The following is a 20,238-nucleotide window of genomic DNA, read 5'->3' on the forward strand; positions in this document are numbered from 1 at the left end:
AAGAGAAATAAATGACATATAAAACTAACACACAAGCCTCAAAAAAAATACCAAAAAGAAGGAGAATTCTTCAGAGAAACAAGTCACAAATCCAAAAAACAACTCTCAGGAAAATGCAGTGACATTAAGCGAGATACTCTTGTACTCTACCGATCTGCATTTGACAAATATTGCATGAAATCCCATCTTGAGTTTCAAAAAGTTTGTAGAACCACCTGAAGGAATGTGTAAAAGAGTCAGGTAACTTAATACAAAACTCAAGCTATTTAACTTTAATGAAAATGCTATGTGTGGAGATGGAGGAAATAAAGGTCATTTTGTTGCAGTATATTCTGTTTTTTTTTTTTTCGCCATCAGTAGGGTATGGTATGATAGACTTGTAAAAACTGAGGATAAAGAGAGAGGAAAACAGACTCGTAATGGAAAAAACCTTGAACACGGTAGTAGAGGTGTCTCAGCTTTATAAAAATATACTGGAAAAACACTACAAATTGTGCGCCAAATATACCAAAAAAAGACATTTGTATATTCAGATACAGACTGCCTATTTTATTTTTTTTTTTAATTAATTTTTATCAAATTTCCAACAAATTTGTTACCTTTTAGAACAGTTAATAGAATCATCCATTGTACTGAAATGTTCTTTCCAGAGCTGGTTTCAGTATGGCACCTATACTGAAGGAACAGGGCTCAGCTTGTGCTCCTGAATCATATTCATAACACAACAACAAAGGCAGATAACTGCAGACAAACTCAAGTTAACATGAATTAAATAAGAGGGTAACAATAATGTAAACAATCTTTGATATCAGCACTGAAGGACGTGTTTTCAACGTCGTATACAAAGACAAATAAATATCTTAAATACACTCCAGCAAAAACATTCAGGTAAACTGTTTTTTATTAAGATTCCAAAATAGAACATATTCTCTTCAAATTACATTGTCATATAAAAATGGATCCTTACTACAATAAATGGAAAATTAAACTATTTCAAGGATTTTGTATGCTTTTAAAAATATGGACAAACTCTTTTCTTGGTATTTGTGCCAGAGGACATGCTTTGTTAAAATGTTTACAAAGTAAATGGATATTTACGCATTAGAATATTCATTCACTCAATGATATCTTGTAGAAATTACCCATTTCTGAAAACCCTGATATGCTCATTGTTAATCTGGCCCAACTGCTTCACAGTTTAACACACTGCTAGGGAGATATGCAGTCCCTGGATGCTTGGGAATCAATCACATCTCAAGATTCGATAAGAAAAAAATCACCTCTAAATTTATATTACAAAATTGGCTAGACCATTAACAAGAGATATCTTACATGAAGAAAAATCCAAGTCACCCAGAATTCTTTTTCAGCAACACTGTTATCACACATTTACATAACACATTCAATAATAATGCTGCTGCAGTATTGCTAAACATAGCACTGGATACTGTGCATACAAATCATTTTCAACATATAGAAAACTACAGTGATTTTTTAGTTTTCAACAGGCTATATTGAAAATAAATAAGGTTCATGTTTGAGAGGAAGTTACAGAACATTGTTAACAAACCACAAAATAATAGGACAAGGAAAATAAATCTTCAATGGTAAGTGCAAATGAAGGTCTTCTTTGGGACGATGAGAGTTTGTTTTGGGATCACAGGGTGACCTGCTTTCTAAGATTAATTTGAGTTGCACATAACAGAAATTTTAGACTGAGAGACTAACTCCAGTTTCAACCTTTAGATTGATAAGTGAATTGCTTGCCTGTGCAAGCTCAGCAATGGACACTCTGCCGCGCTTTTTGATATATTCTGCAATGGCACACATCTCCTCCTGAGTAATGTAGATGAATTTTCCTCTATCATCAATAACACCTGTGAGTGGGGATAAAAATAGGGAAAGAAAGAAAGAAATCAAAAACATGAAAATCGCAAGTTAACATGTCTGGTCTTGCCCAAAAAAATAGTTACATATGAAAATATCTACAGAAGGTTTCAGAATTAACTATATCTTGTATTGCAATCTCAGATTCACCCTTTTCATATAGAATGTTTAATACTTTTTAATAGCAAAGTGAAGAAGTTAGCAAAATACCTGCGCTTCGCAGTGGCGAAATACTGCCTTAAAATATTAATTAAGAAGAAAAGTAAACCTTTTTAAACTGAGGGAAAATATATCAATAATTATCTGTTAAGGATCTCTTTGTATACCATGTTGTCAGTTCGGCCCTCCGGTTGTAATATGACCAAGCTGTGCGCTGAGCTTACTCTTGAGCATGCAACGTATAGTTGGCCATGAGAAAAGCAATCTTGCCTCAAATCAATGGCAACCTTTTGTAGGGTCTGTCCCTGACACTTATTAATTGTCAATGTGAAGCAGAGCCTTACTGGAAATTGGAGGCGTTTAAACTGAAATGGGTTTCATCAATAGCTTCGCATCCAGCTTTTGAGAGTTTAAACATTCATAAACATCAAAGTGTCCACTACTCAAATCGTCACCTGTGAATCTAAGATGTTTAAGAGGCATTGGCGGTTGTCCAAAGGTGTAAAATATTTGACCATTTCGGTACAATTGAAAGCAACAAACGAACAAATCAGCGGCAGCTATCAACTCACATGCAGAACCATAGGTGAAGGGCTTAAGCATTTCACTCTTATAGTGCTCCTGTGTAGTATAATTATCTCCTGTACCGTCATCAGTCCACACCTTGAACCTGTCCCAGTCATTCAATACATAAGACACAATCTTCCTCTGGATATCAAGAGTGAGCCTGACATAGCCATGCAATATGTAACACAGAGTATGGAAAAGGCGCCACCTCCGGGCATGGAAACCACTCTGTAAGTGACAGTTATTTGATCGATGGTGATCACTTCGATAGACATGTTAATGGGGGTACGGTTGGAACGATAAAGGAAATGTGTACCTGAACAATGCAAACTATGTCTAAAATACCTACACAATAACTATAATAGTAATAAACGAACAATAAAACAGCGGAGAAGCCGTGGATTAAATAAAAAGGCTGCAGTTTTCAGCAGGGAGACGTGAACACCGTGGCGAAGCAAGGAAGGGAATGAAGAGACCAGAGCGACGGACGGCCTATTAGCGCACTGCATTTGTGCTTCCTTTTCATCGTCCTGGACGAAATAAAGTTGCAAAAGTTTGTGTTCCTCAGTTGGCATAGGTTAAAAGACTGCCAATCAAGTGATACACTTGTCCCTGGACTTTAAATGAAGGCATAAAATTTCCCTCAACGATTTGGTTAGCACCAAATGACGTCATTTGAAATGCGCTGTTGTACTTTCGACTGTTGTTCAAGAAATGCTCACTTTGAGGATGTTCGCCATTTAACAGGCCTTCAAGAAGGTCAGGAAGCTTATGTAAAGGAGTGAGAGAGACTTTACCACCGTTACAGCACAAACCAGGAGACTCGCATTTCCACCTATGAGCTTGTAGAAGAAGAATGTTCTCCTCAGCACCATGTATTTTGTGTGTTTAGTAAATTAGAATTTTTATAATAACTATTTTTCCAACTTGCCAGTGAGAGACGCTTTGGCTTATGAACTAACAAAAATATGTTATTCCAGGGTTCAGGAGAAATAGTGTCCACATGAATAAAATGTAAGCTGTTTCTTGTTTTCCCTTTCTCAGAGTGAATGTTTCAGGGACAAGGTCACAAGGCTGCAGAAAGTACATGTAGTTTATGCAAAGGCGTCTCTCCTGTGCATAGCTTCCAAAACACAGATAATGCTTAGCTCAACAGACATATTGTTTAACTTTACTGTTTTGATAAGGATGTTCTTTCTGTCTTATTAATCATGAGATGCTGAAGTATAAAAAACCCCTCCTGGCTTTTGATCAGGGTTCAATTGAGCTTTGCGGCAATAAGTTATACTCTTTTGAATCTCTACTTACTGCGACTCCGAATGAATAAATAAAAAGAATTGAGAAAATATTATCTGTCTGCTTTTCAGTGTGCCTTTTTCGTCCACAAGCTTGACAATACTCACAGTCAACATCCATGGATCCAATATGTACTGTTTTGTTGTTTTCGTATGAGCCGCTTTTCATTATTGGGATCGTACCTAGAAACAGAAGCTCTATTAACTTGTGGATTTGCCTGCGAGTATTTAGGGACAGCGTGTCTATGAACTTGTGGATTTTTCTGCGAGTATTTGGCGGCAGCGTCACGAAGTTGTTTCCGTCTAGCTGCATCAGAAAATGTACAATGACGTCTGACACGCCTCCATTTTACTGTTTTCTCACAGCTTCCGAAATAAGTACGTACATCAGTTTCGGTTAGCGCAGGGAGGACGCCTACCAAATTTTGTGAAGATGGGGCCATAAATACGAAAGTTTAACATGGCAGACGTTGTCGACCGTTATGACCGTCATGCATAGAATTTCGAAATGAAACTTAACTGTTGTAAGTAAGCTGTAAGGAATGAGCCTGCCAAATTTCAGCCTTCTGCCTACACGGGAAGTTGGAGAATTAGTGATGAGTGAGTCAGTGAGGGCTTTGCCTTTTATTAGTATAGATTAATATTCATATGTAATTATAAACCTGCACTGCATGGCAGACAGACAATGAGGAAAAGATATCATTCAATTTGTGAAAAGAACTTTTAAAAAAATATCTAAGTTAAATATGATGCCAGGTTGCTTTACTCACTTTTTTGTATATCCTATCAGAGAAGTGTTAATGCATATAAACACTGCAGAATGCTCCTGAGGACAGGACTTGAGGCATTTCCACAGTTGTAGTAGTTGTGGCAATTGTATGCCAGGATCTTGATCAAATGCCAGTTAGTTAAATTTGAAAAGTTCAGAAATATTGTATTTCAACAGCAACCTAATCTGAATCCTCAATAATGAATCTAAAGGACAATACAGTGCATCCGGAAAGTATTCAGAGTGCATCACTTTTTCCACATTTTGTTATGTTACAACCTTATTCCAAAATGGATTAAATTCATTTTTTTCCTCAGAATTCTACACACAACACCCCATAATGACAATGTGAAAAAAGTTTACTTGAGGTTTTTGCAAATTTATTAAAAATAAACTGAGAAATCACATGTACATAAGTATTCACAGCCTTTGCTCAATACTTTGTCGATGCACCTTTGGCAGCAATTACAGCCTCAAGTCTTTTTGAATATGATGCCACAAGCTTGGCACACCTACCCTTGGCCAGTTTCGCCCATTCCTCTTTGCAGCACCTCTCAAGCTCCATCAGGATGGATGGGAAGCGTCGGTGCACAGCCATTTTAAGATCTCTCCAGAGATGTTCAATCGGATTCAAATCTGGGCTCTGGCTGGGCCACTCAAGGACATTCACAGAGTTGTCCTGAAGCCACTCCTTTGATATCTTGGCTGTGTGCTTAGGGTCGTTGTCCTGCTGAAAGATGAACCTTCACCCCAGTCTGAGGTCAAGAGCACTCTGGAGCAGGTTTTCATCCAGGATGTCTCTGTACATTGCTGCAGTCATCTTTCCCTTTATCCCAACTAGTCTCCCAGTCCCTGCTGCTGAAAAACATCCCCACAGCATGATGCTGCCACCACCATGCTTCACTATAGGGATGGTATTGACCTGGTGATGAGCGGTGACTGGTTTCCTCCAAATGGGACGCCTGGCATTCACACCAAAGAGTTCAATCTTTGTCTCATCAGACCAGAGAATTTTCTTTCTCATGGTCTGAGAGTCCTTCAGGTGCCTTTTGGCAAACTCCAGGCAGGCTGCCATGTGCCTTTTACTAAGGAGTGGCTTCCGTCTGGCCACTCTACCATACAGGCCTGATTGGTAGATTGCTGCAGAGATGGTTGTCCTTCTGGAAGGTTCTCCTCTCTCCACAGAGGACCTCTGGAGCTCTGACAGAGTGACCATCGGGTTCTTGGTCACCTCCCTGACTAAGGCCCTTCTCCCCCGATCGCTCAGTTTAAGATGGCCGGCCAGCTCTAGGAAGAGTCCTGGTGGTTTCGAACTTCTTCCACTTATGGATGATGGAGGCCACTGTGCTCAGTGGGACCTTCAAAGCAGCAGAAATTTTTCTGTAACCTTCCCCTGATTTGTGTCTCGAGACAATCCTGTCTCGGAGGTCTACAGACAATTCCTTTCACTTCATGCTTGGTTTGTGCTCTGACATAAACTGTCAACTGTGGGACCTTATATAAACAGGTGTGTGCCTTTTCAAATCATGTTCAATCAACTGAATTTACCACAGGTGGACTCCAATTAAGCTGCAGAAACATCTCAAGGATGATCAGGGGAAACAGGATGCACCTGAGCTCAATTTTGAGCTTCATGGCAAAGGCTGTGAATACTTATGTACATGTGCCTTCTCAATTTTTTTATTTTTGATAAATTTGCAAAAATCTCAAGTAAACTTTTTTTCACGTTGTCATTATGGGGTGTTGTGTGTAGAATTCTGAGGAAAAAAATGAATTTAATCCATTTTGGAATAAGGCTGTAACATAAAAAAATGTGGAAAAACTGATGCGCTGTCAATACTTTCCGGATGCACTGTACGTAATAAAACCCTGCTTCAAAGTAGTTTGCGCTTGGTTTTTCAGTTTACTGGTCATACTACTAAAACCTGTTTTTTAAATGTTGTATATTTATGGCTCACTACATCTTTTTCATTGTAGCTCAGCAAAGTACATTAAATAATCCAACAAGTAATTTTTTTCTTTTATTATTGTTTCAGTTTAAATTTCTGTCATCTAAAACTTACTGTAACATCCTTATGCCAGGATGCCAGGTGGGAGGGGCTACTTAGATACCTATTTCCCCAACCCTGACTCATCCCCAACCCTCATCCCTTACCCCTTACCCCCACCCTCACCAATATCAAATGTTAGTTAAGATTTTTGGAAGATGTAAAGTGAAAAGCAAAAAGAAAAACAGCTGGTTTCAGAAACAAACAGCAGGACCATAACATGAGGAAAAGGCCTAAAGATAATTCTTTATTTAATATCTCCAGTCAGTTCTAAAAATCAGGAAGTGCAATTTGTATGAGGTGCAGTATTATCCATTAAGAAATATATCCTTGTACAAAAGCTGTTGTAATTTCCTCCAACATGTTTTGGCTTCTGGTGAAAAAAAGACTGAAAAGTATGCTGTTAACTACAATTAACTTTAATTTAATTTATACAACTGAACTACCGCTGGGGCGGCACGGTGGCGCAGTGGGTAGCGCTGCTGCCTTGCAGTTGGGAGACCTGGGGACCTGGGTTCGCTTCCCGGGTCCTCCCTGCATGAAGTTTGCATGTTCTCCCCGTGTCTGCGTGGGTTTCCTCCGGGCGCTCCGGTTTCCTCCCACAGTCCGAAGACATGCAGGTTAGGTGGATTGGCGATTCTAAATTGGCCCTGGTGTGTGGGTGTGTTTGTGTGTGTCCTGCGGTGGGTTGGCACCCTGCCCAGGATTGGTTCCTGCCTTGTGCCCTGTGTTGGCTGGGATTGGCTCCAGCAGACCCCCGTGACCCTGTGTTCGGATTCAGCGGGTTGGATAATGGATGGCACTACTGTTGAAAAAATGCACTTTAAAAATAAACACATTGTCTATATTCATTTTCAGGCTTTACTTCATCTTTTAATTATTTTTTGCATTTTTAATGCAAGTCTTATTTAATGATACATAATAAAAATATTTTCCAGTACAGCAAACATATTTCAGAATAAACACTTTATTGAATTTAGTATATGCAGTCAAAAGAGCTAAAAATGTATATGGACTATACAAACACAAATCTCTCATTATAAAAGACTGAGCAGAATTAGAGGAAGCATCAAAAAAAAAAAAAAAATTGGAGGCAGTATTGAGTAAGGACAAGTGACCTGACATACTATTTTCATTAGTCTGAAAAAGAAATGCAAAGAAATATCACAATGTACTCTGTGTACACATGAAACAAATTGTACAATGTTGAAAAATTTTAACAACCAAATAATGATGGATTTGTTTATTATTTCTAAGGCCAGTATATGTTTGCTCCTTGCCTTTTGCCCTGTGCTGCTGGGACAGGTGCCGGTTGTGAATGCAATCAAGCAGGTTTTAAAATTGTGTACATTTTTTTAATGTTATTTTGAGAAGATTTAACTTTATGTCCTGTACTTTTTTTTCACCTTGTTACAGGAAAATGTTAAATGTGTGGGAGGTCCATATTGAACTCAAAGTCATACTGGACAAGAAAGGCAAAGCTCATTCAAAAAGTTTGGAAAAACACAAAACATCATGTGCCGTGAATTTCTGACAAAATAGGATTTCTTCTGTATTTATTTGCTGAATTCTTTAAAAGGATACATTTATGAGACACACCGCTGTTCACTTAGGCAGCCCTTCTATTGCTTCAACTAGAGAAATGAATTCTACTTTATTCCCACCTTGATGAGGCATGATGTAATTTGCAGTGCAGAGAAAAGTTTACATTTTGTGCATTTACCAAGGCTATCAGTTTTGGCTTTCTCTCTCTGGCAATAAGTCATAATTCCCCAATAAAATAAATGGCCTGTCTTTATTTACTGTGGTTTATGTGTGTGTGCAGTGAACTCTTGGTTTTCCAAAGGTTATATGAAAAAATGATAAAAACTAAAAACAAAAATATACACTTTCTACACGTTATACTGTAAGTAGTCAATATCTTTTTATATCAGAGACTGGAAGTCACTCGCCAGTAGCCTGAGTTACACATTCTTACTAAAGCTAACAAGTTTGAAGTGCCAATCATCTTCGTCAGATACTTTGAAGTCTTATTTCTTCACAAAGACAGAATTACTTGTATGTGTTTAATTTTCAGGAGATACGGTTAAGCATGACTCACCTTGCAGCTTGTAAATGGTATAAGGCTAAGACAAAGATCTTTAAGGGGTGGATAAATTGTGGTGTGCAGAATGATGGAAGTCTCTGTAGAAATTTGGACTAGTTCTGCTACAGTTCTCCTTTTGATCATTCTCCTGATGCTACTACCATTGGTTGCAAGAAGTAGACATTTGATTTTGTAAGTTCGTTGCAAGGTTTGCATCCTATACACTGTAGAATAAAATGGGCAATACCCATTCTGCTAGGCTTTAGTGGCATACCAGTCCTGTTAATAAAGCACATTTAACAGTGATACAGGCATACAGCTGCACAAACACCCAAAATGCATTCCAAACTAAGAGGCTGAACTGTAGTTTGTACCAGGATCTGCCTGGACTTCATCTGATAATAAAGGTGTATCAAAGATAAACTGACATCTCTCCAGAGGGCCCTTTGCAGACTTCTTGAGCCAGAAGGCACAAAATGGACTCCAAGCAAGTACAAAGACCTATAATTGAACAAAGAACAACTGGGAAGGACAGAACAACTTGCATATTAAAAGACACTGATTTTGTAAGTGAAAGTGGCTTTAATTCAATAAGGAGAAGGGTCAACCTTCCTTTATAAACTAGATGCATTCTACAGGATTGGCAGAGAATGGAAAGTTAAAAGAAGTTTAGAATTCTCTTGGGACATCCTGTCTGGGATTCTCTCAGGGAGGGGGAACTCCAAAATGACTGAAAACCTCTGAAATCTGCTCTCTGAACTTAAAAGTTGATGAGGCGTTCTCTGTTCGAGGTGCTGAGACCTGACATCCTCTTTCTCTTTGTGGATCTAAAATGGACAAACTCTCTGTGAAACCAAGCTCTGGGCCAGTAGGATGAAAAGCAGCCATCACTTTAAGAAGGGAATTTCATCATCTAATCTCTTGTGCCAGAAAGAGTAATGCTTTTTCCTAAGTTGCCAACGACACAGCAGAGAGTGTAACTGAGGAAAGCAAGCTGAGAAAGCAGCATCAAAGAACACCTCAAACAGAGGAGATTGCAGCAAAGAGAAAGAGTGCACTCCAATGCATGAAGAATTCCCCACTTGAAACCGGATCAACAACAAAGCACCAACTCCATACAAAATCGGACATCATCTTTGTGGACTTCCTCTGCACTAAGAGGAGGCACAGGCAGCGATCACCGCACAGAATACATTCACTTCATGATATTCCTGCTCTCTGAAAATTTAGAATGCTAAGATAAATACTTGATATCATTTTCATGATGAAATGCATTAAAGCAAGTATTAAACATGCACGGTAGTGCTGCTTCCTCGCATTAAGGGGTCCCCAGGTATACGTTCAGTGTAGAGAACTTTATGGCAGGTGTGACGAGCCTCCAAAAAACTGGATATATGAATGGGTATCGCACAGGTTTAACTTAAATATTGTGTAAATGCTGGGTTCGTGATCTGGTGGTCGGAGACACAAACACAGAAGAGCGGACTTTCTTTACTGCATGCGTGCTGTCTCTGTCTGACGTACCAAACCCCCAGTTCCTATTCTTCCTTTTTCTTTCTCCACATAACCAATCACCACACGATAAATGTCTTTGTGAAATTAAAACTAGTTTTAAACTTAGACCACGGAGTGTTCAGAACTTAAAAAAAATCTTCGTTATACATGTTTAATTATGCCATCCATTCAGGGTTGCAAGCATTGTGTGCGAGGCAGGAGGAAATCCTGAACGGGGCACCAGCACATCGCAGGGTGAATACGAGCAATACATACACTAGCAGGGTCAATATAGCGAACAAAACCCCACATCCTACAAGACTCTGAAAGGAAACTGAAGCCCGCAAAGTAAACCCACCAGAAAAAAATGTAAATTCAAGGCAGGGAACACCAGGGACACCCTTGCTGCAAGGCAGCAGTGCAACCTCCACCCCACCGTGCCCCCACATGATTAATAAATGCTTTAATGCATTTCATCATGAAAATGATATCAAGTATTTACCTTAGCATTCTAAATGTTCAGGGAGCAGGAATATCATGAAATTAATGTATTCTGTGTGGTGATCGCTGCCTGCGCCTCCTCTTCATGCAAGAGGAAATCAGTTTAAGAAGCACGTAGCAATTAACATGGCTCGGGGAACAGTTCACACAAACCATTTAATGTGCTACATAACTTACGACGGGGGTTTGAGAATATCTACTAAATTAAATATTCATTTTAAAATTAAGTTTAGTTTACGATGTTCTACTTTAATGACAAATTACAAGAATAAAGTCAACATGTCGACTTTAATCTTGACATAAACGGCGAGAATAAAGTAGAAATGTCGAGAACAAAGTCAACATGTCGACTTTATTCTCGTCATAAGCGTCGAGATTAAAGTAAAAATGTCAAGAATAAATTCAACATGTCGTCACACTATTACACAGTACTGAAAAAAAAAATAAAACAAGTACAACTTGGCTTGCAGTATTATCCGGTAGTATAGAAACCGTATTCACACATTTGAACATAATGTTCCACATCCAGCCTTTTAAAACCAAAGTATCTCCAGACAACAGACACGGCTCCTTTTTTCGGCAAAAGTTCTTCTGTGTCATCATGTTCAACTTTATCGTCTGCCACAGCTTCAGTATGTCTGTCCATTTTCACCGTTCAATACCTCCACTAACACATGTACTCTGTTGCATGCATGTTTAGCGGTGCAGCAGTGAAAAAGGTCCCCCCTTAAACAGTTTTCCGCTGTGCCACGTTCTGAATGTTGTTTAAGCTATTTAAAGCTATAAGAAAAATCCGTATCATAACAAAAATAAAAAACGTTTTTTGGTATGAACCGGTATACCGCCCAGCACTAATATACTGTGTATATCTCACAAAAGTAAGTACACCCCTTACATTTTTGTAAATATTTTATTATATCTTTTCATGGGACAACACTGAAGATATGACACTTTGATACAATGAAAAGTAGTCAGTGTACAGCTTGTGTAACAGTGTAAATTTGCTGTCCCCTCAAAATAACTCAACACACAGCCATTAATATCTAAACCGCTGGCAACAAAAGTGAGTACACTCCTAAGTGAAAAATGTCCAAATTGTGCACAAGGTGTCAATATTTTGTGTGGCCACCATTATTTTTCAGCACTGCCTTAACTCTTTTGGGCATGGAGTTCACTAGAGCTTCACAGGTTGCCCCTGGAATCCTCGTCCACTCCTCCATGATGACATCACGGAGCTGGTGGATGTTAGAGACCTTGTGCTCCTCCACCTTCCGTTTGAGGATGCCCCACAGATGCCTCAATAGGGTTTAGGTCTGGAGACATGCTTGGCCAGTCTAGCACCTTTACCCTCAGGTTCTTTAGCAAGGCAGTGGTCGTCTTGGAGGTGTGTTTGGGGTCGTTATGTTGGAATACTGCCCTGCGGCCCAGTTTCCGAAAGGGAGGGCATCATGCTCTGCTTCAGTATGTCACAGTACATGTTGGCATTCATGGTTCCCTCAATGAACTGTAGCTCCCCAGTGCCGGCAGCACTCATGCAGCCCCAAACCATGACACTCCCACCACCATACTTGACTGTAGGCAAGACACACTTGTCTTTGTACTCCTCATCTGGTTGCCGCCACACACGCTTGACACCATTTGAACCAAATAAGTTTATCTTGGTCTCATCAGACCACAGGACATGGTTCCAGTAATCCAGTTTGCCTTCAGCAAACTGTTTGTGGGCTTTCTTGTGCATCATCTTTAGAAGAGGCTTCCTTCTGGGGTGACAGCCATGCAGACCAATTTGATGCAGTGAACGGCGTATGGTCTGAGCACTGACAAGCTGACCCCCCCCCCACCCCTTCAACCTCTGCAGCAATGTTGGCAGCACTCATACATCTATTTTCAAAAGATAACCTCTGGATATGACGCTGAGCACGTGCACTCAACTTCTCTGGTCGACCATGGCGAGGCCTATTCTGAGTGGAACCTGTCCTGTTAAACCTGTGTATGGTCTTGGCCACCGTGCTGCAGCTCAGTTTCAGGGTGTTGGCAATCTTCTTATAGCCTAGGCTATCTTTATGTAGAGCAACAATTTTTTTTTTCAGATCCTCAGAGAGTTCTTTGCCATGAGGTGCCATGTTGAACTTCCAGTGACCAGTATGAGAGAGTGTGAGAGCGATAACACCAAATTTAACACACCAGCTCCCCATTCACACCTGAGACCTTGTAACACTAACAAGTCACATGACACTGGGGAGGGAAAATGGCTAATTGGGCACAATTTGGACATTTTTCACTTAGGGGTGTACTCATTTGTTGCCAGCTGTTTAGATATTAATGGCTGTGTGTTGAGATATTTTGAGGGGGCAGCAAATTTACACTGTTATACAAGCTGTACAGGGACTACTTTTCGTTGTATCAAAGTGTCATATCTTCAGTGTTGTCCCATGAATGATAATAAAAAGTAAAATATTTACAAAAATGTGAGGGGTGTACTCTGGAGATATCCATATTACTAACTGAGAATGGTAAACCGGATTTGGACGCAGGGACCTGCCCGTGGACGCAGGAGACATAGTACGCAGGTGCCACACAAAGCCCCCCTCCCCAGAGTGAAACGGGAGAGATTACGAACCGTCTGACATGCCGCAAAGCAGGATAAAGCGAGGTCAGAAATAAAAGACAGGGTAGGAAACAAAGTAAAACGTCATAAAGAGGTTAAAGAACAGGGCCAAACACATGGAGAGCAGGTTACAGATGATGAAAACTGGAATGCAATAGCTTAAAAAAAACCTAGGCACGAAACACATACACAGCAAGATACAGAATATAAAAGCAGAAAAAACGACAGTTAAACATCCACACCACACAGCAGAGGCAGACCCAGAAGGTGCAGGCGCCAACATTGCGCGTCGGAAGGCGCGGGAAAGTACGAAAGGCAAAGGCGCCTACACAGCATGGTAAAACCCGACATAATATGGAAGGCTCAGGCGTTGCCGCCATATTGTGAGTGGCACTACTGCGTAGTGAAGGCGCAGGCGTCACCGCAATATTGTACGTGGCACTACTGCGGAGTGAAGTTAGGAATAATGTCCTGCTTGGGATCGTACAAAACGCCGAACGCGACCCACCGTCTGAAACTGCGGAGGCAAAGCAGGCACGGATTCAAACCGAACGAGCTCGACTGACGGATAAACGCCTACAACGCGCGTCTCAAACCGCAGAAGCAGGGCAAGCACGGATTCAAAACAACGCAAGCTCCTACAACGCGCGTCTGAAACTACGGCTGCCCAGCGGGCACGGGTTCAAAACGCCGGGGGTAGGCGAGCGAAGCGAGCAGGGGGCGAAGCCCCCTTGTATGTATATATATATATATATATATATATATATATATATATATGGTTGCAATAGTTTACTGTCAAAAAATAAATGCAAAGAGTACACGACACGTGTTTCGCCCTCATTCTGGGCTCATCAGGTGTACACACTCCACTGCACTCCCTCTCGGGAATCGAACCTCGGACGTCAGCGTCAGAGGCGATGCCCCTAACGTTGCGCCACGGCGTGTGGTTCGTTTTATTTGACAGCATGTAGTTAGGGGTAATTACATTCACGGCATTCTAAGTCTGTGTCACAATCTGTTAGTGTGGGTGGTTACCTACCAGGTAACGCTTTGTGGTTGGCCAGCAATCTGCTAACATCCGCCACGGTGCCCTCAGTTTGTGAAGAGCAGATCATAGAATGGTTGCAATAGTTTACTGTCAAAAAATAAATGCAAAGAGTACACGACACGTGTTTCGCCCTCATTCTGGGCTCATCAGGTGTACACACTCCACTGCACTCCCTCTCTGACGCTGACGTCCGAGGTTCGATTCCCGAGAGGGAGTGCAGTGGAGTGTGTACACCTGATGAGCCCAGAATGAGGGCGAAACACGTGTCGTGTACTCTTTGCATTTATTTTTTGACAGTAAACTATTGCAACCATTCTATGATCTGCTCTTCACAAACTGAGGGCACCGTGACGGATGTTAGCAGATTGCTGGCCAACCACAAAGCGTTACCTGGTAGGTAACCACCCACACTAACAGATTGTGACACAGACTTTGAATGCCGTGAATGTAATTACCCCGATCTATATGCTGTCAAATAAAACGAACCACACGCCATGGCGCAACGTTAGGGGCATCGCCTCGGACGCTGACGTCCGAGGTTCGATTCCCAAGAGGGAGTGCAGTGGAGTGTGTACACCTGATGAGCCCAGAATGAGGGCGAAACACGTGTCGTGTACTCTTTGCAATTATTTTTTGACAGTAAACTATTGAAACCATTCTATGATCTGCTCTTCACAAACTGAGGGCACCGTGGCGGATGTTAGCAGATTGCTGGCCAACCACAAAGCGTTACCTGGTAGGTAACCACCCACACTAACAGATTGTGACACAGACTTCGAATGCCGTGAATATATATATATATATATATATATATATATACACACACACACACACACACACACACACACACACACACACAGAGAGAGAGAGAGAGAGAGAGAGAGAGAGAGAGAGAGAGAATAATTATTGTGTTTATTAATAAATTGTTTTATTCTGTTGCTTATAGTGTACCTCAGTTAACTTTATATAACAGTAAAGGCTGGTGCACCCCTCCTACAAAAGAGATTGGTATGGCAAATAAAGTACAAGCCTTGTCAAATTATTTACTAACTCGTATTGCTGAAGACAAAACTGATAAATAACCAACCTAAAATTCACTCAATTCCTACATTTAAATTAGCTGTTCCTGGGTGGACAAGATAAATTTCTTTTTCAAATCCTACATTACACAATTAATACTAAGAGGGATTACTTGTTTAACTATTGTTTAACTTTGTACAAAAAGCTTACATGGACACACTTAGACCTCCTTTAAAGTCATAACCACATAACTAGTAAGTTGGCAATAATTAAGAACAGATTTTGTTTGGACCATGGTACACATCCTGGTAAAGTTTTATTGTTGCAATCTCATTTGACAAAACCTTTAGGTGTCTCATACAATTAAGATTTTGTCATAGCTCATAACATGCTTGACATTCTATTTCACTGTGTGAGGAAGCTGGCTCCTTAAACAAGTACATTAATTACTGTAGGACAGGACATCTGGGTTGTTTTGTCTATTTTTAAAAGGGACATTTATTTTAGCAATTAAAGGGTTACATACCATGCCTTGCTATAGAGTATATCCATACACGTTTAATACATCTATCCAATGTTACTTCGATTGCATAAGACTGTTCTTTTACACATTGAGGCTCACGTTTGAAATAAAGTAGTTGTGAACTGGATTTGTCTCCAGACTCTTGTTAATTTCTGTTGTGAGTGCTGCCCCTGCACCAAGTTACTTACCTGAGAGACAACAACTTCTATGATGAAAGATACCCTCTACTGGGTTTACTTTAGGTGTTTAAGAGGGAAAAAATCTTTACTAACCAAGGGGCAGTGTCAGTCTGCACTGTGTTGTTTTTAAATGAAACAACAGATGGGCAAAAAAAGGAAGACTGAAAAGTTTACATACACGTAGTACATGCAATTATCAGATAATACAATCAATTATGAATGTTGTAAGTTCAATTTTGAAAGAGAAAAATCATGTCCCTTAGTTCTGATGGGTATTAAATCTTCATATGTGTAATATTACTTTACTTAATGTATTATTTTAAAAATCTCAGAGAATTATGGTCATTAGAGCTAAAAGAAAATTCAGCACTTGTTCAGTGCAAACAGGGCTTGGCTCTATGCTGTGTCCTACAGCAGTACCCTCAGAAACCTCTTCCCCTTGCAGCATGCCTAAACCTCACCAGATTGTCAAAGACGGATCTCTGCTTAACAGTAAGGCCTTAAAAAAAGAATATAAATCATTTCTGAGAATAAAATGCAGGGTAGATCGCTGTAGGAAAGTCATGCTTGTATTGTATACCATACTTATATCAATAATGAAGGAGCTTAGGAATGCTGTTGACAATTGTAACATACAGAATTACATTATGTCCTTTAATTACAGCTAGTGTTGATCAGGGCAAAGTGTTTTTTGCAGCAAATATGCTATACTCACCAGGGATCTTGTTTGCCAAATATTTTCCTGGAAAATTTGCCATGTGGCTGGCTTGGATGAACATTTTTTTTCAATTGCCCCATGAAGCTTTGCAAGTCTAGCGTGACATTACAGAGCTGTAGCAGCGCAATTAGTCACACGATACATTGACAAATCAAAACAAACTTTAAAGAAACCCTCCACCTCCCATTCCCCAGTCAGAAAACACATAACATCCTGTGAAATAATAATAATAACACAAGATTTGTTACTATTTATATGACATTTTTGTTGTCTGGATGGAAGAAAAAAAAATGATGTGTCTTCAACTTTAGATAAATACTATATGGCATGGCCAACCAGTGCCCTGAAGATTATTACAGTAAGAGTTACACTTTTTTCTTTTTTTAATTATTGCTAGTTTGTGGCCATTTGTTGCATTTTGTTCTTGATCATCATTCATTCTATGCCTTTTATTCTTTAAGGCAGCATGGCGCAGCTTATGGCACACTGCGGACTCACAGCTCAAGTCACATCTTTAGCCACAATAATCGGTTCAGCATAGTTGGCAGATGTTTCCCTAGCCCACAGAGACACTTAAAAGACCATTGCACCATTACAATCCACTGAAAACAAGTTCAGTTCATCCTTCGACCTAAAATTTTTTTTAATGAATCAAATTAAAATACAAAAATGATCAGAATTTTTTAATGATATAATGTTTAAAAAAAGACAGAAAATGTCAACAGAAAATAGTTTTGTTTTAGGAATGTGTTTCACTTGAAACCTCCAAATAATGTTAACACTTATAAAAACATCTGAAAACGCCTGTTCTAAAATAACACGGGGCACTTAAAGCAATTTGTTTTCTAATTTGGAAAAGGTATACATTTTTCAAGGTGATGGTCAAACCAATGTATGACTGATGCCAGTATTTATCATGAAGGATTTTTTGTAATGATACAAGTCACATTACCTGTCAAGGTACCATTAACAATCAGGTCCTGAAGTCTTGCAATGGCATCCTGTAGAAGACAAACAGTACAAAATAAATGAAAAGCAAGGTCAAGTGTGGTTACTGCAGTCAAGAAAAAGGGACCCACTGATTAATCAACTTTTAATTAATATACTTTTGCTTGTTGTAGAGGTTTCTGCCAGAATAGATTAACTTCATTACAATTGCAGTTCTAGCTTTTCCAATTGGTAGAGAGGAGAGGTGGAAATTTGTCTGTTAACTGTAGTTTATTCTTGTATGGTACATTAAAACATTTCCTTTCTACATTCAAAATCACTGGTAAATAATAACATTCTCAAACCCACTTATACCTGTTAAAGGATTGTGATGGTTTTGAAACCACACTGTTAACAGTAGGTGCAAAATAGGAAAGAGCCCTGGATTAAGTACCAATCCACTGCACAGTCTACTAATACACCTAAAGTGTGCATGTGTGGGGATGTGAAATGAAAACCAGAGTACCTGGAGGACTATCTATCAACTTAGACCTGTTGAGAACCTGTAAACGTCACACAGACAATGTGCATGCAAAGAAACTTCAAGCTAAGATGCTCAGTACTTAAGATAATAGCATTAAACATTGTGCCACCATGCAGCCCATCATCAGTATATACTGTATATTCCAGAAAGTCAACGTATACTGGGGTTGTTATTGTAAAGGAGGCAGGTATTACAATGCAAATTTATCAAATCTGGAAGAAATTTATTCACAGGTGAGTAAACCTTCTGTGTCTTCACCCACACAGCACATACCAAATAATTTCTTACAGTGTTGAAATATTCCTGACACAAACAGGACTGCCTTCATAAAGTAGGATTGTACCATAATGCCACCTGCAAACTGACTGTTTTAATGATTTCTCTTGTGTAGTTTATCTATTAAACTGATGTCATAGCCATCAAGAAAACTATCTTGGGCACCAGATGTTTAATTAATGTTGTTGCTATGGATTCATATTTTTGTTAAGACTTTTTTTTTTTTTTAAACACAAAGCAACAAATCACTCTTATGAAGGCCTACCATGAAAGATATCTTTTATGAAATTCTGCAACTGTGATAATAAAGAATCCATTCTGTTTCAAAACAAATAAAGAAACTGCATAATAATGAATCATGATGGAGGCAAAAACAAGCTCATCACCACTAGAAAAAACAGCTTAATTGTTACACTGTTGTACATGAAGAATCTATCTTTGGGTGCTGAAGCTTGACAAGAGGGAGCTTTGAAATGTTTCTAATTAATGATGTAATATTTTTATGCAGAAGACTGAGAAAATCATTGGTGATAACTTTTTGGTATTACTTCAGCTGCAGCAGCAGCCTGAATATACATTGTGGTATAAATGAGAGATTCTGTTTTTGATGTGAAAGGGTGTTTTCTTGAGCAGTATTCGATGTGGTGTGTTTTAGTTTGATTGTGTGTTGCAGCTGGTTCTCGTTTAACCTATCTGTCAAGTTAATATTTTGCACCTTGGTAATGTACATATGTTTGCATAATACCTTTAATGGTTTAGGCATTACAGTGTTGTGAATGTGGTCTTCTCTACTTGGATTATTCTCTTTCTTTCCAGCTGCAAATGTGATAAAACATTCTGTATGTCTAAAGGTGTTTGACACACTGGTTTTACCATTGCTATATCTGTTTAACATTTCACAAAGAGGTGTGAGTTCCAGGCAGCACGGTGGCGCAATGGGTAGTGCTGCTGCCTCGCAATTTGGAGACCCGGGTTCATTTCCCGGGTCCTCCCTGCGTGGAGTTTGCATGTTCTCCCCGTGTCTGCATGGGTTTCCTCTGGGTACTCCGGTTTCCTCCCACAGTCCAAAGACATGCAGGTTAGGTGCATTGGCCGTTCTAAATTGTCCCTAGTGCGTGCTTGGGGTGTGTGTGTGTGAGCGTCTGCCCTGCGGTGGGCTGGCACCCTGCCCGGGGTTTGTTTCCTGCCTTGTGCCCTGTGTTGGCTGGGATTGGCTCCAGCAGACCCCCATGACCCTGTAGTTAGGATATAGCAGGTTGGATAATGGTTGGTTGGTTGGTTGGTGTGAGTTCCACAGCCTTGCTAACATGTTTTTTTTTCCCCATTTATCATTACTGGTACCTTCGTGTGGATTGCCTTCCCTCATTCCTCAGGGGTTGTATCTGACCATTATTTGGCAAGATATAATCCTCCTCATATGTTAGTAAGTTAGTGGAAAATACTGCTTCAACTACATTTTCAAGCATTGTTGCAGATCTATATGTCTCATACTCTATATTATGAAAGCAATATGCATGTGTTGATATTGGACTGTGCGATGGCATTACTGTGCCATTGCTAGCTTGTGCTCCAAAAAAACAACAGTGAGA

At 39.8% G+C, this 20,238-nt stretch overlaps 1 protein-coding gene across 1 annotated transcript in view; it reads right to left on the reverse strand.

The window, feature by feature from the left end:
• Positions 1 to 580: 580 nt before the first annotated feature.
• The window catches only part of LOC114654250 (DDRGK domain-containing protein 1), a 92,565-nt gene continuing 72,907 nt past the window's right edge, over positions 581 to 20,238 (reverse strand). The window contains exons 8-9 of the mRNA XM_051929446.1: positions 17,855 to 17,903; positions 581 to 1,877 (exon numbers count right to left, since the gene is read on the reverse strand). Coding sequence (XP_051785406.1) covers positions 1,711 to 1,877; positions 17,855 to 17,903 — 216 coding nt within the window. The 3' untranslated portion in view covers positions 581 to 1,710. The remainder of the gene's footprint in view (positions 1,878 to 17,854; positions 17,904 to 20,238) is intronic.

This window comes from Erpetoichthys calabaricus, chromosome 7, assembly GCF_900747795.2.
Source record: "Erpetoichthys calabaricus chromosome 7, fErpCal1.3, whole genome shotgun sequence".
Lineage (NCBI taxonomy): Eukaryota > Metazoa > Chordata > Cladistia > Polypteriformes > Polypteridae > Erpetoichthys > Erpetoichthys calabaricus.